Below are 20,370 nucleotides of genomic sequence, written 5' to 3'. Positions count from 1 at the left end.
AAATAGCAGAAGATAACGACAGGTTTTGATCAAAGTGTGCAGTCTTCTGTTCTGCCACACACTTAGTACAGATGTAGGATCTCATAGCATTGAGGGGTGTTTCAGATCATGTTTCCAAACCCCTCACTTTCGCTTTTCAGATAAGACCACAGCGACCTGGGAAAGGGCAATGTCTTGGCCAGAGACACAGAACTATTTAGCGACGCTGTCTAGACTCTAGTTTCCATGTCTCCTGACTTCGGCCTAGTGTTCCACCCCTGCCGCCCATCCCTGCCCCATCCTCATTCCTCCTGTGGGAGAGGCCAGACCTTTGCCTGCTGCAGTTTGTGGCTCTTCTCCTGCCTTCAGTTCTTCCAATGCCTGCAGCACTTGAGAAAAGGACAAGACACGAATAGAAAAGGAAAAGGACATGTATAGAAAAAGAAAAGGCCAAGACACAAATACACTCCAAATCATAAACTAACATGGAGGAAAATAGGAAAGTAGGAAGAATAGGAAATCTTACAGTTTTTGGTTTTTTTTGGCTGGTTACGGCGGCTCATGCCTGTAATCCCAGCCCTTTGGGAGGCCAAGGCAGGCAGATCACTGGAGGTCAGGAGTTCAAGACCACCCTGGCCAATATGACGAAACCTGTCTCTACTAAAAATACAAAAATTAGCCAGGCATGGGGGCTCGCACCTGTAGCCCCAACTACTTAGGAGGCTGAGGCTTGAACCTGGGAGGCAGAGGTTGCAGTGAGCCGAGATCGCACCACTGCACTCTAGCCTGGGCAACAGAGCAAGATTCCATCCCAAAAAATATATTTTTTTTTAAATAAAAAAACTTATAGTTTTTTGAATGCTACGAAGATGGCAAAAAAGAAGGCATAGACAAAGCAGAAACTGATGGCCTCTGCTAATTCATGCCCTGTGTGACTAATTCATCATTTGTTTGATTCGGGGGTTTTGTGATTTTTTTTCCATAGATAGGGGTTTTTCTTTCTCCCTATTTTTATTTGATTGTGTGGCTGCCTATGGACAATAAAGCTAATATTTAGAGTTTGAACTGCAGACATTGTTGCAGGCTTCTTATAAAGGTAGTAGATTCTTTAAAGTCGATAAAAGCACACAGACCACAGCTTTACAACTTTAAATCAAAAAGTATTAAGAGGCTGGGTACAGTGGCTCACGCCTGTAATCCCAGAATGATGGGAGGCCAAGGCAGGAGGATTGGTTGAGGCCAGGAGTTCAAGAACCAGCCTGGGCAACATAATGAGACCCCATCTCTAAAAACAATTTTTTTTTTTTTTTTTTTTTTTTTTGAGACGGAGTCTTGCTCTGTCACCCATGCTAGAGTGCAGTGGCACAACCTTGGCTCACTGCAACCTCTGCCTCCCAGGTTCCAGCGATTATCTTGCCTCTGCCTCCTGACCCCAGGTGATTCAACCACCCTGGCCTCCCAAAGTGCTAGGATTATAGGAGTGAGCTACCATGCCCAGCCCCTGTCTCTAAAAAAAATTTTTTTTAGTTAGTCAGGAAAGGCCTGGTGTGGTGGCTCATGCCTGTAATCCCAGCACTTTGAGAGGCCAAGGCAGGCAGATCGTTTGGGTTCAGGAGTTCAAGACCAGCCTGGGCAACATGGAAAAACCCCATCTCTACAAAAAATATAAAAATTAGCCAGGCATGGTGACATGTGCCTGTATTCCCAGCTACTCTGGAGGCTGAGGTGGGACGATCACTTGAGTCTGGGAAGTGGAGGTTGCAGTGAGCCAAGATCACTCCACTGCACTCCAGCCTTGGTGACAGAGTGAGATCCTGTCTCAAAAAAAAAAAAAAAAAAAAAAAAGAACTAGGCAAGATGGTGCACACCTGTGGTCCCAGCGACTCTGGAGGTTGAGGTGAGAGGACCACTTGAGCTCAGGAGGTTGAGGCTGCAGTGAGCCATGATCACACCACTGCACTCCAGCCTGGGTGACAGAGTGAGACCTTGTCTCAAAAAACAAAAGTATTGAGTAAACCAAACATGAGCAAAAAAAAAAAAAACAAAACAAACAAACAAACAAAAAAAACCTTTTGCAAAGTAATAGATACTAAATGGGATAATTTATGAGCAAACAGTTATATGCATTTTATTTCCATAAACGAATGAAATGCACCAACATATGGAATTGCCTGGCTTCTTTGTGGGGTCACTACTCCGTGTTGCAGATTTCAGCATCACATTAGGAAACAAGAAGATTGGGCTCTGTTACAGTTCCCACTGGCTGCCCTGTTGGAATGGGAGGGTTGACCATAGGGTACATTTTCCCAAGCCTTAGGTCTTCTTCTCAGCTTTGGGTGTTCACAGGTGTGCAGAGTCTAGGAGTTCATTCACTCACAGTATCCACCTCCTAAGAAAATAACAGATAAGAATGTCAGTTCATTGTCTTACTTTCTGTGAGAAGTGTCAGAGTCTACGGGACAGAAACAACCAAATGACCTGGCTGGTGTGTTCCTGCAGGAGGGTTTATGGTAAACTATTTCCCTCTCAGCACAGAAGACAATAAGATCTTAGTGACCAGCATCCTCCAGGTATGACAATCAGGGCACCTAGTCTGCATTTGGAGACAGAACTGTTAGGAAATTGCAATCCATATGCCACTTCTCCTCCAGAAACATTTCCAAGATCTCATGGGTTCTTCCTCCCAGAGTTGGTGGTAGAATTGACGGTGCCCATCATAAGCATCCCTTGATGGACAGTAGCTGCCGCCCCCTTTCCATCATGTGACGCTCATCTTTCTCTGCTTCTTTCTGCAGTGTTCCATCGAGTGTGGGAGTGGGACACAACAGAGGGAGGTGATTTGTGTTAGAAAGAATGCAGACACCTTTGAAGTGTTGGACCCCTCTGAATGTTCTTTCCTGGAAAAACCCCCCAGCCAGCAATCCTGCCACCTCAAGCCTTGCGGAGCCAAATGGTTTAGCACCGAATGGAGCATGGTAAGTCATGGTGCCCTTGATGGAGGTTGCATTGGCACACTGTCCCCCATCTGAATTCCTATAGACCCCTCTGCGCCAGGCACTGGGTTCAGCCCTGAAAGAGATTCCCTACAGCAATCTACCTTAGGTGGTGGCTGCTGGGGTACCCCATGAGCCACCCTTGGTGGAGGTACTCCCCTTGGTGGGTGAGGCCTGAGACCTAGATGATCTTGGTTTCTAAATTGTAGAAACAGTGACTCTTACACTTTGGTGTGAGATCTGGGGATCTTGTTTGACAAGATCAACTCTGGGCCAACCCTGGCCGAGGATTGGCATTTTTAGCAAGTTCCTAAGGTGTGTTGGATGGAGTTGTCTTTAGACTGCATTTTGAGCAATGCCGCCGTAGAGGATTGAGGATTCAAGGGTGCTGTTAAAAGTACTACATCTGATGCCAGGCGTGGTGGTTCACGCTTGTAATGAACCACCTTTGGGAGGCCAAGGTGGGAAGATCATTTGAGGCTAGGAGTTTGAAACCAGCCAGGGCAACTAGCAAGAACCCATCTCTAAAAAAAATTTTTTTTTTAATTACTACGTGTGTGTGTGTGTGTGTGTGTGTGTGTGTGTGTGTGTACAGTTTTTAAAAATCCTATAGACATTTTGGATTATGGATTGTGGGACTGATTCTGTTTTCTGTTTGAACTGGCTACAAGGAAGCTCAAAGCCAAAATTATGCCTCACCTCAAAGAGAGAGTATACCAGATCCTGCAAAGTAGATTTTGTGTGCTAATATTCCTGTGGCTTCGCTTTCTTTTTCCTACTTTTATCTTCCTTTAGTCCTAGTTTTCTCACTTTTTAAAAATCTTGTGACCCTCTAAGTCTTTCTCAAGTCATGTGAAATCCTTTCTGTAAGGAGGGAAGTAGTGTGTAAGTGAAGAAAGAGAGAGATTGATAAATACAGAAATAAGTCATTAAGAAATGAAAGGGGAAAGGCTGGATATAGTGATAAGATTCATGTTTTTCAAGTTGAAGAGTACATTTTCAAGAAACTTCCTAAAACAGAAAACCTCCTCACCATCATTGCAGGTGACCAGAAAACCTCCTGACGGCCCCATCCCAGGTGACCACTGGCATAGTTCTGTGGGTCAGGGTGGGAAGTGGGGGAAGGTCATTCTGCTTCTCATCACTGAAGATCTTCAAGCAGAGGCTGTAGTGAGCCCAGAGTAGGGGGGCCAGAGCCTTTCTCGCAATGATCCAAGGGTGATAAAAGGGAATTTTGCTTAGAAAATATATGAATAAAAGTTGAGAATTCCATTTTCAAAAGTGTCTGTCTGCTCCAGTGATAACAGCCCTTTGGCTGTGTAGCAAACCACACCTCAGAGGCAGATGGGAACGAAGAAGGTGGGTTGAAAAGGTGTTCTGTCAACTTCTGGGAAGTGGAATTTAGTTATCTTGATGTTGACCAAGGCTTGAGGATACAATAATAGATCGCAGTTTTCTTTTGTCATCTGATTTGGAGAGTCTACAAAGAGCCAAGTCAAAGGAGACAAATTCCAAAAACACCTGCTGGAAACAACCCAAATGTCCATCAACAGGTGAACGGACAAACCATGGTGCATCCACACAGTGGAACCAAAAACTCAGCAACAAAAATATAGATGAACTTCCAGTGCATTTTGCTAAGTAAAAAAAACCCAGGTTCCAAAAACTACATGTTGTGTGAGTCCATCTATGTAATATTCTGTAAAAGGAAAAGCTACAGAGACAGAGGCCAAATCAGTGCCTGCTGGAGGATGGACTGACCACATCTGTGCAATCTGGGCAGCACGGGAATTTTTTGTCTGCAATGAAACGATTTCATGTCTTGTTTGCAATCGAGATACACAACTGTATGAATTTGTCAAAACTGATAGGTCTGTATGCCACAAAAAGGGAAATTTTTAGATGCAAATTTAGAAAATATGAAGTCAATGGTTACTATAATAGCAAAGACTGATGAAAGCTAGACTTCTTTGAATGTAACTTGTTTTACAAATTTGAGTTTGGAATTAAGTAAATATTTTAGATAATTATAAAGGAAAATTAAATTTTTAAAAAGCAATCCCCCAGAACTGAAAATACAATGAAACAAATTAATCTAAATATGTTTCCAGTTGGTGGCATCAGCACTATTGCAAGTAACTTTAATACATAGTAGTTTGACATTCTATCCCTAAAAAAATTACTGCAGAAAAATGTTCACACTGTTTGCAATTATCCTATTCTTGGTGATAGTATTGTACTGGATATGATGATTGGGCATATAATGTGTGAGAAGGTAAATGAGTAATTAGATGATAGTATAATTTCTTTAGCCCCAATATCCTTGAGAAGTAGGATGTTCAACTTAGGAGAAAGTAGATACAGATACAAGATAGATATTGTACGACTTAAGGCCTCAATAAAAAGCCTGTTGTCCTTAATTTGAATTGGAAGTGTCAGTATAAACTTAGAAATTAAGTTATCTTTCTAAAACTCTTTTCTAATTTCACCCACTGAGAGAGTCTAGAATCAGTGACCAACCTAGAGATTCAGAGGGGTGGCTGCTTCCAGACCTGAGGCAGCATATATGTAAGTTAAGTTGGGATATCCTTTCCTAGCAGACAGCAAGGAAGTTCATAAACACACCGGAGCTCATGTCCAAAGCATCCCAAAGTCAACTTGTAGAGGCTCCTGTGAGCCAGTGAGCATCGGTAAGAAGAAGAGTACCCTAGATTGGATGAAACACATTATATGTGTTTAAATCCATCCATTTACAATAAGTTTATAATACTTTCAAAAACTAATAGGCCATCATTATAGGATGTTAGGGAACCAACTTACTATTATGAAAACCGGTAAATGAAGGGAAAGATTCAAGTGTTTATACTCTGTTTCTTAAACAACATACCACTGGGTAACCAAAGAGTAAAGGTGCTGAGGGAAGGATTCTTTATGAAAGATTTCCAGCTAATAAAAGGCAAAATGATAGAATTAGAATTAGAATTCCAGACCCCCAATAAACTAATGGATCTGAGCATTGCACATCAGTGGCCACTAACATCTCCAAAAGAGAGGCAGCCCCTGGGAAGTAGTCACACACACACACACACACACACACAAATACCCTGCACCTATTAAGGCCTCTTTTAGGTCCAGCTTCCAGTGTTCAGGAAATATAGAGCATAGAGGAACACGAACTACATCATGGGAGCACAGTCAGCAAAATCCAGACTATGGGAAACCTCAGAACAAATGACTCAGTTCCACCCCACCCCACTGCAACCAAAAGCTTTTTAAGTGCAAGGAGGAAAAAGACACTGGAAGAGAAACCTATGGATTGAAAGAGTCCAAGACATATTGACCAATTGCAACTTGCAGACCTGATGCAGATCCTGATTTTTAAAGGAAAAAAAATCTGTATTAAAAAATCTTGGCTGGTCGCATTGGCTCACGCCTGTAATCCCAGCACTTTGGGAGGCTAAGGCAGGTGAATCACCTGAAGTCCGGAGCTTAAGACCAGCCTGGGCAACATGGCGAAACCCCATCTCTACTAAAAATACAAAAATTAGCCAGGCGTGATGGCACATGCCTGTAATCCCAGCTACTGGGCGTGCTGAGGCAGGAGAATCGCTTGAACCTGGGAGGCGGAGGTTGCAGTGAGCTGAGATCATGCCACTGCACTCCAGCCTGGGCGACAGAGCAAGACTCCATCTCAAAAAATAAAAATAAGAATAAAAATCTATAGGATTCACAAGATAAGTGGAAGTAGGAACAGTGAGTCTATATTGAAGAGAATAAGAAAGTATTGTAATTTCTAGGTAGAATAATGATATTGTGGTAATTGTTAAGAGTTCTTGTCTTTTAGAGCTGCAGCCTGAATTATATGGAAGAGTGATCAGATGTCTAGATTTGCTTCAAAATAGTGGGAGGAGCAGGAGGGCTGGGGATATGGATGGGACACACCTGGCATGAGTTGTTGATTGTTGAAGCTGATTGATAAGTACATGGGAGTTTGTTTTCATATTCTATCTCCTTTTGGAAATGTTTGAGATTTTCCAGTGTTGTCTTTCTCCAGTGTAATGAGCTATTAGTCTGCCCAAAAATCTGACCTTTTCCCTTTGTTCCCATACAGTGTTCCAAGAGCTGCCAGGGTGGCTTTCGGGTCCGGGAAGTGCGGTGTCTGTCAGATGACATGACTCTAAGTAACCTCTGTGACCCTCAGTTGAAACCAGAGGAGAGAGAATCTTGTAACCCTCAGGACTGTGTCCCTGAAGTTGGTAAGTAGAGATTTCAATTGTGGGGGAAAGGTTTGTGTTTTTTAAGCTTGTCAAATTCTCTGGTGTGACAATAACAAGCCTCTTCTAGGCTTTCTGTGACTTTGCACACAGTCGTGGCGTTCAGAGGGTCAAAGTGCTTTTGGTATGAGTTTCATAGTTTAAGATGATCATTCATAGCGTGGATGGCTGTCTAAGCCACCCACCAAGAGATACACTTCAGTGTGGATTGATTAAAATGGTAACGCCTTCAAAGATTTGGCTCTATCATCCTTAAGGTCAAAGTAGTAAAATGTCAACTTTTAATTGTAGGTGCAGACCAGTGTAGGCTGGACCATGTGGGGAGATTCTGGGAGCTTAGCAGGGAGTTGGCAGAAAAAGGAGGAAGGGGAGGAGACCAAGAATTGGTAGAGACAGTGATGGAGGGTCTGACCATCTCTCAGAGGGGCGTAGTGCAAGCTGAGTCCAGAGAGATGCAGTGACCAGACTCAAGGAGGCGGAGTGACAGCAGGAAGATCTAGGCCGCACAATGGTCAGAGTCCTGCAAAGAACAACAGTGTTGCAATTCAGAAGACCCCAACCTGCACCCTTGAAATAGGGGCCAGTTCCCTGGAGGAAAGCATTGGAGAGCGTTAGGGAGGTGAGGCCCTCTCATGGGCTGCGGTTCACGAGGAAGGTGCCCATCCCAGCAGGGGAGCGCAAGTACACCCAGAAAACCAAAGAAGGCACCTCGCACATAGATTGGGCAGATAGGAAGTGTGAGGTGGGTGAAGATGCATCTCCAGAGGCATACTGGATGCCCTAAAACCCCATCTGAAATCTACTCAGAATGCATCCCCAGGTGTAGTCAGCGCTGGTTCCAGGATGGAGGTGCACCGAGCCCCTTCAGTAGGCTTCTTCACAGTCTCCTAAGAACGTATTTACTTTTCTGTCTTCACAATAACATCAAAGGAAATGTATTAATATATCAATAAGCTTTCATGGGGTAGATTCCTCCTGCTGTGGACCAAATTGAAGGTTTTAGTATACTGACCTAACATCCTTCCTATCCCAGGGAGGATGTGTCAATGACGGCATAGATGCTTTATAATTAAAAGCTTCCTATGTCCCATCAATGACGCATGACTAAAGTTATAGGGATGACCATTCCCAGTAGCTATCAAAAAGCCATAAATTCCATAAGAAGAAAATTAACAAGTTTATAAGATCTATATAGAAAAAATAAATAATTAAGAAAGCCTTGCTATCGAATATAAAAGGAAATGTGAATAGATAGAAACATTAACATGTTCCTGAATGGGAACACTCAATACTATAAAGATGACAAAAGAAGGTTCCCAAGGGGAGCTGTATGTGCCATATGTTGGAACATATTATAAAGCTACAGAAACAAAAACTATTAGGTTGGTGCAAAAGTAATTGTGGTTTTTGCCATTATTTTCAAAGCTGCACAAACCTAATATATAATATAGGCATACCATATACCAATGTTATAATGCAGAATTCTGAAACAGACTCCTTTATAAAGGGAAGTTAAGTTTGATGAAGGGGGAATGATAAGTAAGTGGGGAGAGGAGAGACTTCCATTGTATTGAGACCACACTGAAGATCCCTTTAAAAATATAAGATATATAAATGTCTAATGGATTAAAGACTGTAACAGAGAAAACAGTCTGTAAAAATGCTAGAAGAAAGTATCTTGGACTGGATGCAATGGCTCACAATCCCAGCATTTTGGGAGGCCAAGATAGGAGGATTGCTTAGGCCCAGGAGTTCAGGACCAGCCTGGGAAACATAGTGGGACTGCATCTCAACAAAAAATGCTTAAAAATTAGCTGGGCATGGTAGTGCACGCCCGTGGTCCCAGCTAATTGGGAAGCTGAGGTAGGAGGATCACTTGAGCCCAGGAGGTCAAGGCTGCAGTGAGGTGCAATCACACCACTGCACTCCAGCCTAGGAGACAGAGTGAGACCATGTCTCAAAAAAAAAAAAGAAAAGAAAGAAAGAAAGAAAAAAAAGTTATACACACAAAGTTTCCTGTTTGTCTCAGGCCAGATAATATAACTAAAGACCGTCAAAATCACCAGGTCCTTGGAATTGATTGTGTAACTCTCAAAGCCAGGAATGATTGGCATAAGCAAATCATATACTCTGAAGGGCTGTCACTCAGCTGCCTCACTTTGTCAAAGGCTTCTAACTAATACAATGTGCTACAAAATGTGTTGCCACTGTTTTTGTCTTCTATGTTTGTCTATGGTGTCTTTTCAAGCGGGGGGAATTGTCTAGCTTCTAATTATATAAAATCCAACTAGAGAAAAAAGGGAAACTATGAGATTGACAAAACAGAAGATGTACACAAAGCCTTGGTATTCTTTGATGTGCCTCAAAATTATACCTGTCAGCGCCAACGTTACTAAAGATGTCCAGGCCACAAGCCAGAGTGATGACGCACACTCTGGCATATCCCGGAGGGCTGCTGAGAGCAAGAATCTGTGTAGGCTCTGAAGGTAAAGAATGCTCAGGTGCACATTTTGATGACGATGCTGAAGAAGAAAATAGTACCTGAGTACACGGGTACGTGTGTGCTGTTGTCAGCTTTTTGAAATCTGCATATAATCTTTCATCTTATCCCAGAGTGACGTTAATAAATCATCCTACAATTGATAGCATCTTAAAATCAAATAAATGTCACTCAAGTAGACAGAAAATTAAATCCCCAATATAGACAGAACTCACTCAATTTTTTAAAAAGACAAATGGTCCAGTTTTGTAAAGGATAAAGGAAATGAACAAACCCACCACAAGGTCGGGTGCAGTGGCTTATACCTGTAGTCCCAGCACTTTGGGAAGCTGAAACCAGTAGATCACTTGGGCCAGGAGTTTGAGACCAGCCTGAGCAACGTGGTGAAATCCTTCTCTACAAAAATTATAAAAATTAGCCAGGTGTGGTGGTGCATGCCTGTAGTCCCAGCTACTTGGGAGGCTGAGGTGGGAGAATCACCTGAGCCCAGTAAGTCGAGGCTGCAGTGAGCCATGATCACACCCACTGCACTCCAGCCTGGGTGACAGAGTGAGACCCTGTCTCAAAAAAAAAAAAAAAAAAAAAATCTACCACAAGAGGCTGAAGAAATTCTCAAGCTACTAGTAATCAGAAATGCAAATTTTAAAAATAATGGGAGTCCATGTTTTTTCATAAAATTGGCAAACTTTTAAAATATTTGACATTGTTCAGTGTTGGTAAACTTGTGGGGAACAAGTCAAGTGCCAACTTGTAACTTGGTGTAATCTTTTTGGAGAGAATTTTGTCAATATCTATGAAGATACAAAGCGCTCATTACCTTTGACTTAAATAATTTCACTTCTAGGAATATATACTAAAAATATGCTGTCAAAAATTTACAGATACACACATACACAAAGAATAGGGCTTACCGGGTGTGCCATCTACTCAGGATGCAGAGGCAGGAGGATCACTTGAGCCCAGGAACCCAAACTGTGGTTGCCTCTAGGAACAGTCATAGCACCTCAGCCTGAGCAACAGAGAAAGACCCCATCTCTGGAAAAAAAAAAAAATGGGCTTAATGAATTGTGTAGAATTACTGAATGAACTGTACAATTTCTTGTAACTTATAAAAGTTGGAAGCACGCCGGGCGTGGTGTTTCACATCTGTAATCCTAGCACTTTGGGAGGCCAAGGCGGGCAGATCACGAGGTCAGGAGCTTGAGACCAGCCTGGCTAACACAGTGAAATCCCGTCTCTACTAAAAATACATGAAATTAGCTGGGTGTGGTGGCACACGCCTGTAGTCCCAGCTACTCAGGAGGCTGAGGCAGGAAAATCACTCGAACCCGGCAGGCAGAGGTTGCCTCATGAGCAACGAGCCGAGATGGCACCACTGTGCTCCAGCCTGGGCAACAAGAGCAAAACTCCTTCTCAAAGAAAAAAAAATTGGAAGCAATTACATTTCTATAAATAGAAGGAAATGACTTATTTAAATATGTTCCAGCACATGGGACAAAATACACCCCAAAAAAGAAGATGGTAGATATTATGATACAAAAAAATTATCTAAATATATTTATTAGTAATATTTTAAAAAGCAAGCAGCTGAGAAGTATATTGTCAGTTCTTTCCCAAAGTAATCTATAAATTCAAGCAACAGTAATCAAAATCCAAGCAAGGTTTTTCACAGCAAACTCTGACAACCTGTATCTAAAGTTTATACGGTGGCTCACGCCTGTAATCCCAGCACTTTGGGAGGCTGAGGCGGGTGGATGACTTGAGCTGGAGTTGGAGACCAGCCTGGCCAACATGGTGGAACCCTGTCTCTACTAAAAATACAAAAAAAAAAAAAAAAATTAGCCAAGTGTGGCAGCGTGTACCTGTAATCCCAGCTACTCGGGAGGCTGAGCCAGAAGAAAGGCTTGAACCCGGAGGCAGAGGTTGCAGTGAGCCGAGATAGAGCCACTGCACTCCAGCCTGGGTAATAGAGTGAGACTCCGTCTCAAAATAAAATAAAATAAAATGAAATAATAAAATAAATTTTTATATGAAAGAGCAAGAGCAAGGAACCAAGAAGAGCCAAGGCTGTTTTGATGAACCATGTTGAGGGACTTTTCCTACCACATATCAAGGCATATTGGCACCAGGATGGATAAAAAAAGCCAGGAGAGCAGAATAGAGAGCCCAGAAATGAACATATAAAGGATGCGTGATATATGATGGAGGTCACATTATGAATCTGTGGGGAAAAGATGAAAAATTCAATAAATGGTCATGAGACAATTGTTTATCCATATACAAAGAAAAAAACAAGAAAACTGAACTCCCTCCTCTCATCCTACACATACCATACACACCACAAACCCTAATTCCTGGCGGATTAGTCAAATGAATGTGAAAAGAACATTTAAAACTTTTAGAAGAGAATGGGGAAATTTATATTTTATTTCAGAATACAAAAGGGTTTTTTAAATGAAACCAACAATTCCAAACTACAAAGGAAAACATAATATCAATTACATTAAAATTAAAAATCTCTGTTTATCAAACAACACCAGAAGCAAAGTGATCAGAAAAGTCACAGGCTGAAGAAGATATTTGCAGCACATATAACCTAACTCACAAAGGATCAGATCCATTAGATATAAAGAATTTTCGTGAATCATTTTTTAAAGTTAACTAAATCAGAAAATGAGCAAAAGATCAGAAAAGCAATTCGCAGAAAAGGAAGCTTGAATGGCAAATATACATGATATGTTCAGCCTCACATGGGAATCATTTCACATTCACTAGCTCAGCAAAAACTAAAACATATGGCAAAAAGAGAATCCTTCCGTTCCGCTGACAGGAACACAGGAACTTAAAAAGTTATACCGACTTTGGAGAGCAAACTGACTGTATCTAGCAAAGTTGGATATACCTTATGACCCAGCAAGGCCCAGACAGAGAATGTAACAAAACTACTTAAAAGTATTGTTTGCACTAGGAAAAAAAAGTTGGATTAATGTCCAACTTAAATGTCCATCCATAGAAAATGATTAAATTGTGGATTATATATACAAGAAAATTCAATAATGAAAATATTTATAGCATTCATTAAATATGAATGAATCGCACTAATTCAACGTTGAGCAAGTTGCCAAGGAGTTTATATAATATGTATCTTTTTTATGTTTAAATGTCACAGAGTGGTGAGGGACTCCATCATATAGAGTTTAAGTGTAAAGAAATGTTTGGGGATAAGAAACGCCAAATGTGGGACTTCTGATTACCTCTGGAGTGATGAGGATGAAGGAGGAAGTGATCAGAGAGAAGTGAGGACACAGAGGAGTAACTTATTCTCTATACCTATTTCCTTTATAATGTTTAAAAGAAAGAGAAAAACCTGTGAGCCCATGGCACACATTCACACCCCACATAGGTAATAAACAGCAGTGAGGGGTTAAAGCCACAGCCACCGCCCTTTCTCTTCCCACTGGTCCAGGCTGCCTCTTGTGCTCAGGGAGTCTTCTATTTGTTCTCTTCTGCTACAGACGAAAACTGCAAGGACAAGTACTACAACTGCAACGTGGTGGTCCAGGCAAGACTCTGTGTTTACAACTACTACAAGACCGCCTGCTGTGCCTCCTGCACCCGTGTGGCCAACAGGCAGACGGGCTTCCTGGGGAGCAGATAACACCCCTGCACCCCCATCAGCAGGGCAGCATCACCGCCGTCCCGGGGGCTTCAGCAGTGCGCCTGGCTGGCTGCTGCTCCACCACAGGCCGCCTGGCCCAGGCACTGCCAACCAACTTAGTCACCGCCCCTGCCTCCGGTGAATGCACCCCGTGGTACCCAGGGGCTTTGTACACAGAATGTCTGAAAGCCACAGTTGGTCCTCTAAGCATCACCATGTACTGATATTCCCCTCCTTGGACCTGGCACCTGTTAATGGTGCCCTTTGAAAGCCAAGCAGTGGGAAGTACATGGAGCTCTCAGCCCTGCTCCCATCTGGCACCTTCAAGTCAGCAGATGGGCCACTGACTGAGCGCTGCCCCGTCCCTGGTGCTACTGGCCTTTCTAAACTTAGCGCCCTGGAGAGTCCAAGGAGGCAGTGCCCCCAACCCAGCGCCCCATTAAGCCTTGCTGACACGCGTGCATCCCTCTGTGACCTCAGCCCAGCTGTGCCTGTTTTCGTTCTCAAAGACATTAGACTGTTTTCCTGCCGTATGACACAAATATCTCACATGAATATTGTGCTTTATTTAACAGGTGTATTCACAGATACTAGCTCCTTAGCAGCTCACAACATCCCAGAATGAGAGGCAGGGGGTGACTCATTATCCCCATTTTACTAACGGGGAAACTGAGGCTCAACTTAGGTAACTGACCTGCCAGGTATATTCACCCATCCAGTGGAAGAGCTGAGTTCCTGCCCCAGTCATCTACCAAGAACCAGCCTGGGGCCTGTCCTTAGATGTGAAGGGTGTGGCTTCATTTCTGACCAAGAGGCTGAGAAGTTTCCCAGAATGCAAACAAAGCCCAGGCCCCTGAAATCTTTCTGGTCAAGCCTTTATCCCAGCACTCAGTTGTTTTGGATGCCTGTTCCTACTTGCCCTTCCCCTCAAAGTTACAGATCCTAGTTACGGGACTCTGCAGGCTTTGTTAAACTGTCCGTGAAACAAGAAAGCCATTGGGGGAAGCAGGTGATTGCCTGAAATTCTGACTCCATGCCAAGTGCTGTTCCTCCCGAGGAATCGAAGGCCAGGGTCCTTCTGGCCGCGGAGCCTTCCCCACCGCAGAGCCAACTTCTGAAGCACACAGCTCTGCGGCCTGGGCTCTGCCCTGCTTCGGCTGCCTCCCCCACGCTCTTCACCATGCCCCCGGAGAGTCCAGCCAACCTGTCCCAGCCAAAACACTGCCATGTTAGAAAAAGTCTCCTTCTGGTCTTGTTTATGAATTTCTCTCTGTGGCCACAAATTCCTCCCCTCCCCCATGACTCACAGTCCATACCCCCAATCCCCAGACTTTAGCATCAAGATCTGCATTAATGCGGCTGGCCTGGGACAAGGAGCTGTGGGCCCCTCCCCATCTCTTCCAATTCACTTCCCCCAACTATCCAGTCCCAGAGGCCGCAGGCCTGGAAGGAGGATGCAGTGTATGTTGAAAGGTGGATCTTCTGAAAACCAGTTAAGAGGAATATATGTAGGTTTTACCCATTAAGAAATATGGCAAAGCTAAACAGATTGTAAACCTACAGAAAATTTGTCTTACGGTCCTGGGCATATTTCCCTTTTAAAGCAAGCCTGGATTCTTAGCAAACTGTTTCCCCCATTTGCTCTTTTAGCTGCAAATCTGCTACTGTGATCATGGTTTGCAGCTTTTGGAAGCAGTATGGCGACCTGGCCTGACACGCTCATTAGGCTTCCACTAACCTGGGGCTTTCAGAAATTCTGTTTGGCTTTTCTATGGGTAGCTTCCCAGCTTCCCTTCTGGGGAGCCCCAGGCATCATTTCCCAAAAGCATCGCCATCTCTCCTGATTCTCTTGGAACTCCTACGGATAAGCAGCCTAGCAGAGGCCCAGGCTCCCACACTGACGAAGTGAAAAGAGACCAGAGAGGCCAAGCATATTGACCGGTGCTGTTCAGGGCCTGCTGTTTTCCACTCGCCACTTGTTTTGCTTCTTGTCACGAGGGGAGTTGTTCCTGTATGCAGCTGCTCTCAGATCTTGCCTAGCAAGCCAATCATTTGAAGAGGTTTTCTTTTCCTGCTGGAGGGCAGGGTCAGATCAATGAGTGGAAGAGAGAAAGGCTGTTTTAGCCCAAGTTAAAGGAACACCTTTTAGCCATCAAAGCCGCCCAACAGAGGCAAGGGCCACGACACGTGAGGGAGCTCTCTGTCCTTCAAGGGAATTCTCTGTTGAGTGGGAGGCGAACACCCTGGTTCTTCCAACTCAGGAATTCTCGTGGCTGGGCTGGGTCAGTGATGGCTTTCTCTTTATGTCAAAAGTGCCCTATGGCTGCTGAAGGTTACCTAACCATTCTTTAAAAGGAGAATGACCCTCCATGAGAATGGCCAGCCTGCCAACTGTGCGATTGAAGAGAAGTCAATATATCAACCCCATGTCTCCCTGGGGGAGAAAGTGCATAAACCAGCGGTCTCTTTTTTTTTTTTTTTTCTTTTCAACAAACCATTGAGCTATTCTTGGAGTTCATCTCTGGAGAGGTTATAGATTATTTGAAGTTTATTATTATGATAGTTTGATCAATTTATTTGTCTTAGAGATCCCATTTTTACTAATTCCCTAGTTTTTCATTTCAGCATCTGAATGTCTTTCTCCCTAGCACAGTGCATATAATTGGGGCCTTGAGTATTTCCAGTGATGACTTTCCTTGGAGAAGATCTAAGAAAAGCCCAGATTTCGGTGGCCATCTCCCTCCAAATATATCTCTTTCTGCTTTCTTGGTGCTCATTATTTCCCCTTCTCCTTTCTTCTGTCACTGTCATCTCCTTCTTGATCGTCCCGTGTTCCTTTAACTGGCCGTAATGCGGAATTGAAATTTACATTTCGATACTGTTCTTTTTTTTTTTTTTGACCTGTGTACTAGATTGCCTCCTTTCCTGCTCTGAATTTTAAAATTAGATAAATTAAAGCTGTTGTACGGTTTCCTCACAAAAGTCAACAAAGTCCAAACAAAAATAGTTTGCTATTTTACTTTCACCCGTTGAAAAAGGAAATTGTGCCTCTTGCAGCCTAGGCAAAGGACATTTAGTACAATAGATTCTTTCCACCCTCACAATGACTTGCGGTTCTCTCCGTAGAAAAGGGATAGCCTAAGAAATACTACAATGAAACAACAAACAAACAAAAAACACCAAAAAAAAAAAAAAAAAGCCATGTAAAGCCAGCCCCTAGAGGGAGTCAGTTCAGTTCAGTTCTGTGGGGCATGCTCTGTGCCCGCGGCCTGCGAGCTGTTGGGGACCCCAGGGAGAGCAAGGCAGCCTGTCCCCACCTCCAGGGAGCTAGAACATGACAAGGGGTCTCAGCACTGTGCCCACCTGTCCCTTTACCTCTCTGGCCCAGAGTTCTTGGAGGGTTTTTCCTTTATTTTCTTGAGTATGTGTCATCTACTTATTCTCAAAGTATTTAGCATTCACACTCTTTTTGCTTTAAAAAGAATGGCCTTACAAAGGGACAGAAAAGAGAAGACACAAGCTTGATGTATTTTCATCAAGTTTTGTGGCAGACAGAGAAGTCCAGATATTACCAGGACCTTTCTAAACCAATATTGTGGGGTTTTCTTCATTCGGATAGCCACCTTAGGTTGGAATATCAATTTTCTAATGAGGAGGAAGACATAAATATAAGTGGTAAAAAGAAACATGACTTCCCTTAAAACAGGCTGGATAATCTATATCAGCCTTGTGGGTGGAGACTAGTATTTGATCCTTGCCATATTATAAACCATTTTAATATGGTTTAGATGGGAAAATATTGATGCCTTCCTCACAAAATGTATGGATGACATGAAGTTGAAGAGCTAATGGCTTGGGTGACACGTGCTGGATCCAAAAAGATCAGGGAGACTAGAATAAAACTTGGATGTTAAAAATTCACCAGGAATCCACACAAAATCCTATATTTTGACTAAAACAAAAAACTGTAAATACAAGGTGGGAGAGAGGCAAGAATTTCTGTTGACTAAGCTCAGTGTGAGTCAAGAAAGTGGGATGGAACCATGCAAAAACAAAGCCCACAGACATGCAGGCTGCGTAAGGAGAAAACTGGTCAGGGTCACATCACATTTTGTTTGCATTTGCTGGAACCATATTTTAAGAAGAAAACCGATCATCTATAGCATCAGTTTATCAATGCTCCGTCCCGATGAAGGGTGCAGACTCTCAGAAACAGCACGAAGGACTTCATGAGAACCTTCAGGCTGGAGAAGGGACTAGGGCACAAGGAGAGCTCTCCTAGGACCAGGACCAAGAAGCTACAGGGAGGCACAGTTTAGCTCCTGCAGAGACCCAGCTTCTCACAAGTTGGAGGGACTCTGGTAGGTGGTGACCCACCCATCATTGAAGGTGGCAGCAGAGGCCGTTTGCCAGGGATGCTGGAGAGGGGATTCAAGCATCTGGCTGGGCAACAATGCCCAGGGCCATCCCCACGCGGGGCTTAGGGGAGTCTATAAGTAGAAGAGCTTTAGGTGATTTGTTTGGTGGGGGAAGACAAGTACACAGCTATGCACTTTCCATTTCTGACTTTTGCCACCCTGTCAGCCATGGGGAGCCCACTGTGGGACTGAAATCCTGAGCTGAATGTGGCCTCATGTCTCAGAGAAACACTGGCAAGTTGGTCAGAGCCGCCGTCTGCATCGAGGAGTAGCTGAGCAACAGGATTGGGGGCTGCCTGCCCAGGGTCACTCACCGTGGTGGAAGCAGAGCCAAGGCTTGTCTAGGACCCTGTAGATAACCATCACTCTTTCTCAGTTCGCCTTGGGTTCCTGCACCTTCGCACAGGCTAAGTAACTCCCTCCACCCTGAACTACCCCCCATTCCTGTTCGTTTCAGCAGATAATGATGGGGGTGTCCATCGTGCTGAGGATAAGTGACCACAAGAGGGTGAAAACTTCCAGTCAACTTTCTCAGTCCTTTCTCTTGCGAGAGGGAAGCCACCTGCTACACAAGCTAACACCCCCTGCCTTGACTCCTTCCCCACGACTCAGTTGACAGAAGGATATACTTTGTTATAACTTATTATTTTGTTCTCTGTAAATACAAGATGTTTATAGGAAATATGTATTCTGAACTCTATCTGCAGAATGAGTCACTACACCAAAATAGTTCTATTATTTAGAATGTGTTAATTTTAAAGGCACCTGGTAGGTATTTATTTACATATGCAATCCACATTTGTGTGAAAGCATTTGATCATACTAACCCAGCCTCCTGGAACGTCGCTGTACGATGATGTCTTTTTCTCAGTCCATAGTTACAATTGTTTAGTATGCTCATCAGTCCAGCTCCCTGAGGTTGAAGGCCAAATATAAATTACTCTGCTTTTCGACTCATTCAGGTAGCATTGTACCTGAACCTGATTGCTACTTTTTCATCTTAAATATTATATTTCCTCATCTAATCTGCCTTCCCCTCATCCACAGACATTTGGAGAAGGAAATGGGAGGGTGTCTGCTATCCCTTTCTCTTTGCTTTGCCCCCGTTGTTAGACTGGCAACGTCAATTGCTCGGCAGGCTTGGTTAGAGCTGTGGATGAGGCAGGTGGCTGGCGGGGACAGGGAGAGGTTGAGAGGGAAGTGGTGGCATTTACTGCCCTGACACCTCCACTGTCCCTGCTGGGGATTCTGGGGCCAAGGCCTATGGTTGGCCTGTGAACTGCACAGCCAGGAGCAAGGAACCCACTAAATATTCCATCGCCTCCATGTCCCCTCTGGAGTGTTAAATTATTACGTAAGCAGGTAAAGGGCAGAAGGCAAATTATGTGAGCAAATGTGGTCTGTTTTCTCTTCAGCAAAAATGACTATTTTTGTGTGTGACTAATTTATTTTTATTATTGTAAAGATACAATAAACCGGTTGAAATATCTGCCTTTTTGACAAGTTTTTGCTTTCTCTGGTCTTATTCACGTTCTGTTCTCCTGCAAATAGCCCCCTCTAAAAAGAAAACTCGGCCCCTTGAGAGGTCAGCGGCTTGTAGACGTTGGCTCTGGGTGCTTAAGGTGGAGCTGGGCCAGTTAGAGAACGAGACACGCCTTAGAAAGAACACGAGCCCACCCACTCACATGGGTCCTGCGTTAGGCTGCGTTAGACTCACCTGAGAAGCTTAACGGGTGTGCACCGCGCCCAGGGTGCAATCTCACATGAGTTTCTTTAAGTCTGCTGCAGGTAATTACATTGTGCAGAATAGGTTGGCACCCACTCTGCTGGTTTGGTGGGGCTCCATCTCTAACTTGAATTAATCTTCTTCCATCTCCCTCTAGCTGACTTCACTTGGGTCTTGATTTTAGCTAAGTGTTGAACAAAAATCTTTCAGGTGATCTTGGTGTGAAATAAAGTGAAACGTGACTGAGATGGTGATGCCAGTTGAAGGCCACCCCGGCCTAGAGAGCAGTCTCTAGCAAAGCCTACAAGTTCTGCTACAGACTCTGCCCTGGACGGCATTTCATCAATAATTCAGAAACCAGTTCTATGCCTAAAATGCTATCGCCAACCCTTCCCATCCACCTTTTTGCCTGGAAAAACCTCCATTTATTCTTTATTTATTATTATGGTAAAATCCACTGTACATAAAATTCACTATTTTAACTTTTTTTTTTTTTTTGAGACGGAGTCTCACTCTGTAGCCCAAGCTGGAGTGCAGTGGCGTGATCTTGGCTCACTGTGACCTCCGCCCCCGGGGCTCAAGCGATTCTGGTGCCTCAGCCTCCCAAGTAGCGGGGACTACAGGTGCACCCCACTACACCCAGTTAATTTTTTGTATTTTAGTAGAGGCAGGGTTTCACCATGTTACCCAGGGTGGTCCCAAATTCCTGAGCTTAAGTAATCTGCTCCCCTCGGCCTCCCAAAATGCTAGGATGACAGGCGTGAGCCACTGCGCCTGGCCTCCATTTTAACCATTTCCAAACGTACAACTCACTAGTATTTA

At 43.8% G+C, this 20,370-nt stretch overlaps 1 protein-coding gene across 3 annotated transcripts in view; it reads left to right on the top strand.

The window, feature by feature from the left end:
• The window catches only part of THSD4 (thrombospondin type 1 domain containing 4), a 680,084-nt gene extending 660,773 nt beyond the window's left edge, over positions 1 to 19,311 (top strand). For all 3 annotated transcript variants that reach the window (XM_031668519.1, XM_021940676.2, XM_031668520.1), the window contains 3 exons: positions 2,775 to 2,954; positions 7,084 to 7,228; positions 13,262 to 19,311. In XM_031668519.1, coding sequence (XP_031524379.1) covers positions 2,775 to 2,954; positions 7,084 to 7,228; positions 13,262 to 13,404 — 468 coding nt within the window. In that variant the 3' untranslated portion in view covers positions 13,405 to 19,311. The remainder of the gene's footprint in view (positions 1 to 2,774; positions 2,955 to 7,083; positions 7,229 to 13,261) is intronic.
• Positions 19,312 to 20,370: the final 1,059 nt, after the last annotated feature.

This window comes from Papio anubis, chromosome 7 (genome assembly GCF_008728515.1).
Source record: "Papio anubis isolate 15944 chromosome 7, Panubis1.0, whole genome shotgun sequence".
Taxonomy (NCBI): domain Eukaryota; kingdom Metazoa; phylum Chordata; class Mammalia; order Primates; family Cercopithecidae; genus Papio; species Papio anubis.
Note: the sequence above shows the minus strand (reverse complement) of the source record. Positions and strands in the feature narration are given on the sequence as shown.